This window comes from Orussus abietinus, unplaced genomic scaffold, assembly GCF_000612105.2.
Source record: "Orussus abietinus isolate OABI.00-Male unplaced genomic scaffold, Oabi_2.0 scaffold247, whole genome shotgun sequence".
NCBI lineage: Eukaryota > Metazoa > Arthropoda > Insecta > Hymenoptera > Orussidae > Orussus > Orussus abietinus.
This window is the reverse complement of record NW_019394396.1, coordinates 1491-6035: the sequence shown is the minus strand read 5'-3', so window position 1 is coordinate 6035 and position 4545 is coordinate 1491. Positions and strand designations below refer to the sequence as shown.

General features: G+C 30.5%; 1 protein-coding gene across 1 annotated transcript; it reads left to right on the top strand.

The window, feature by feature from the left end:
* Positions 1 to 1820: 1820 nt before the first annotated feature.
* On the top strand, positions 1821 to 4336 carry LOC105696797 (survival of motor neuron-related-splicing factor 30). Its single transcript, XM_012419566.2, has 5 exons — positions 1821 to 1992; positions 2138 to 2361; positions 2483 to 2632; positions 3524 to 3674; positions 3757 to 4336. Exons 1-5 carry the CDS (start codon positions 1954 to 1956, stop codon positions 3898 to 3900), a joined length of 708 nt encoding a protein of 235 aa, XP_012274989.1. The 5' UTR covers positions 1821 to 1953; the 3' UTR covers positions 3901 to 4336.
* Positions 4337 to 4545: the final 209 nt, after the last annotated feature.

The following is a 4545-nucleotide window of genomic DNA, read 5'->3' as shown; positions in this document are numbered from 1 at the left end:
GCCTTAAGCAGTGAAGCATTGCGTTTTCCATAATAATTGCTAAACATTATAATAAGTACAATCATTTATATATAGAACAATTAACAGAAGCCATTGATCGTACACTAGAAATCTGTGATATTCAGTGTTGGTTCGAAGAATTGACTATGCTGTTAAAGATTTTCACAAAATTCATACAACTTTAGTATATAAGGGTGTACAAAAATTAAAAATTTAATTTTCTAAGAAGTAAATTAATACATAGTTATTATAAATTCTCAGATAGTTACATAATTTTATAACGTAAGTTTTATAACATATGAAATGTTATAAAATTAGTGTACCATGTGCAAAAAATCTTCCAAGTAGATTGTATAAAATCACAATATTTTTTAAATAAAACTTCTCATGGCATCGTAGTACATGTCATGTTATGAATGGCATCCGTTTAGGGAAGGGAAACACTTTTTTATATCGTTAATTCCTATTTACATTTATCTTTGTATTTTAGTATTAATACAATTTGTGTTAACTGTTCCATTAGTATTATTTAATTTCAATTTGTTGCCGAAAAAGTCAAATAATGACTGTGTTTCTGATTTGATGAAGTTGACTTTCAAATTGCCGCTCGTTATTATTGATATTCATCCCAATTCTTTCTTCGCCGTTAATTATTGTTTACATTCATCTTTGGGTTTTAATATTGACACAGTTTGCGTAAATTTTAGTTTTATAGTACTATACTATTTACATTCAACGTTGTGTGTTTCAATAAATTATTGACATTTAAAACGAAATAAAAATAATTATGCCAAAAATAACAAGCACCAAGCGTGAAAGGATATTTTGTGAAATTAAGAGTAATTCATAATTTTTAATAGTGTAATGAATAAACAAGAAATAGTTTTTATCTATTCATTCAGGAATCAAATTACTATATTTCTTAAAGAATCAAAATTGAAGTCGTTCGTAGTTTCCTAAATATCCATAGAATGTGTTTACTTCTATTCTACGAATGCCATACTATTGTCTATTAGTTAACATCGATTACAATAGCATTGTGTGATTTATCTTTGTATAGTGTAATCCAGTTTAAATTCCGTGTTACGTCGCCATCTGTAACACTTAAGCCACACTCAAATTATATCACCGCGATGGTAATATAGATTCACGAAGATATATCGCGTGCGTTAACCACACAAGCAGCAATAAAACATACGACAGTTTTAATGTTATTCGACGAAACAGTTTCGAAATATATCATAGAATTTCAAAGATTAGGAAACTCAATAAAGTTTCGCGCCAAATACTCTTGCATACGTTTAACCATTACAGGTACTTTTTTAAATTCTCGAGAATTTAAGTTCAAGTAATATAACCGAGAATGTTACAGTGATTTTATTTGGGTATAGATTTGTTGCTAGTGACAGTTTGGATGGTAATAGAATCAGTACATTATTATATTTTTCTTGATTTCAGTATGATTTGCATAATCATTCAATTAATCTGCTAGTTATCTATCATTTTGGAAAAGTATTTTTCATTTTATCAAAGAAAATAATCCCCTTTTTGTGAACTCGTAAATCACCTATTAATAGTAGGAATAGGTAATAGTAGGAAGATTTAGTATCCTTTTAAGCATTTCAATATATATGTTGTTATACGTTCACACTAGATGGCGCATGTAAATGTATTAACTGCCTGTAAAATCCGCATGAAGGCAGCACAAGAATACAATTGCACAGTTGACCTCGTTTTATCCTTGGTTTCTACCTTGTAAACGTTGGTACAATTGGTATGTGCGTCATACAGCATACGTATGTACGTACACATACAAACGTTTGCCCAAGCAAGCGTTTGTGTTGTCGACTAGTTTTTGAGTAGATAAAAATAAATAATCATAATCTATTTATACAGAATTTGTGATTTGAATAGATAACTTTGGGCTGCCTATTCGACGAATAACAATTCATCATGGATGACCTGCAAAATTATAAGCTGCAGCTCCAACAAGTACGACTCCTGTTATTCCTAACCTTATTGTATAAAAGGAATAGTTTATTGTATATAGTCTAATATTTAGATATTTTGGTGAATTCTACCTTACGTTATCAATAATATGGATACATATTCGTTTACCACATTCTGCTTTCTCTAGGTGGAGGCAGCCCTTACAACTGATCCAACAAATGAGGAATTATTGAAATTAAAAATAGATCTCGAGGAAGTGATTGAATTAACACATGATTTAATTAAGTCACAACAACAAGAGAAAAGGCAAGCAAATGGAATGGATGCAAAGGATCCTATTTTACTTGCGGTACTTGCTAATAAATGGAAAGTTGGTGATCAATGTATGGCTCCCTGGAGCGAGGATGGCAAGTGAGTACATTTTGTAATAATGCATAGATTAGAAGTTATTAATAGTTATTTTACTATTATTGACAAAGAATACATAATAGATTTGGTAACTTATATTAAATGATGTGATCACGTCTTACAGATATTATGAAGCAACAATAGATGCTATAAATGAAGATGGTGTAGTAAATATTACATTTAATGAATATAAAAATACAGATGTTACAATGTTGAGTCAGTTAAAATCAGCAGCCAAAAGGCCTGCATCCGACTGGGCTGAGCAAAAATCCAAGTAAGTTTTTAATATTAGATTAATGTATAAGCTATTATTTACAATCATAAATTCTTAAAACTATGATATCAAATCACTTTCTATTTATAATATTAACATGCAAACGGGGCATTTATTTAATTAGAATTTATTATTACTAATGTATTTCTTCTCCTCATTCCTTTTCCCGACATTTATATTCACTCTGGTATTTGATGACCTCTCGTGGTATGATTGAAAATCCTTTCATTCGTATCTTCGCCTTCGCGGTGCATGCAACGTCGGAATTCAGAAAAAGGTAACAGGATACCATGAATTTAGTGTAACACAATAGCAGTGTTCCTTTCCTGATAAATGCACATTTTTTTTAATTATTATTGCAATATTTAGTGTCATTATAATTAGTGAAACTTCACGAATGAACGTACAGTGTAATCCAAGCCATCACGTAATCAATTTGATCTTATATAAACATATTGCCCTATGAATCAGGTTTATTAAATATTAATTGTATGTACTTTTAAAGTTCTTAAAAATCCTAGAAATATGAATAATGGCATGTTTGACAATGCAATGATTTATGAAAAGACAGGAATTAATTACTCCTTTACTATACAGTTATTGTGGATGCATAGGGTTTGTAATGTTTGTCTTAGATGTCATTAATATACATGCAATTATTTTCAAGTGTGAATTATAGTAATTTTAATAACCTTGCATTGATTCTATATTTTCATATGCAATTATATGATCACTGGCAACGTGCAAAATAATAATTATTTATCATATTGTGATTTTTCCCAATATTCCGTAAATTTTACACAAAGTTATATATTTTACATAAAACATCCCAGTAAATGTTCCATAATGTTAGAAATTATCTACGTGAATGATAGGTTTGTTAATTTTCAGAAAGATGCAAGCTGCAACAGTCGCAGGGTCTGATCCAAACAAGCAAAGAGAATATCTTAAAAAGAAAAAACAGAAGAAGCTTCAACGATTCAAGGAACTTGAAGAAGAACGTGAAATGGAAAAGAACAAATGGCTAGCATTTACGAATAAAGTAAGTTATAAAAACATTTTTTTTAGATTTATAAATTTATTCACAAATCAGTAACACATATTATAAAACAATTTCTGTCTAGTCTTCCAAAAAGGGTGTGATAAAGAAGAGTATATTTGCAACACCAGAGAATGTAAATGGTCGGGTTGGTATTGGTACTTGCGGAGTTAGTGGCCGAGAAATGACGAAGTTCAGTAATGGTGAAAAGTGGAGACGTGGCGCATAAGAGTGTATATAGACAAATGTATTATGACCATTATTGTTAAGTTGAACTAAGATTTGGAGGAATGATTGTAAATTTTTCTGTTGGCATGAACAATGGAGTGTCAGTGATGAAAGAACGATGTTATATACAATTACCATTAACCTTCATGGATCTTAGAGAACACGATTGTTTACTAATCGAATTTGTTACTTACTGTGAACTTCTACATTTATGTGACAAATGAATGTGTGTGCGTATGAGTGAGTGTGTATGTGGTGTTTAGTCTACAAAACATTATTATGAATTATTTGTATGTACTCATTATTGGTACGAATAAATGTATATTTTAAGGCCATGTTGGGACTTATATTACAATGCTAATGAGGAAAATTGGATCTATAAAATGAATTGTCATATAAGTATAATAAATTTCGGCATTTTTGGTGTTTCATTCTCACACTTTTATCTTTACTTTATTCACCCAATATTATATCCTGCAAGTGAAAATGAGAAATCCCTAAATTGAAAAGATGGAAAATATTTTAACCAGAAATGAGTTGGAAGATTGCTCACAGGCAGGGTTGCGCGATCGCATCCTGTGCTGCCCTCTGCTTTCGTACCGTTAGTTTTCACCGTTATTTTTCCCAAGGGCGGCGCAACGAATTT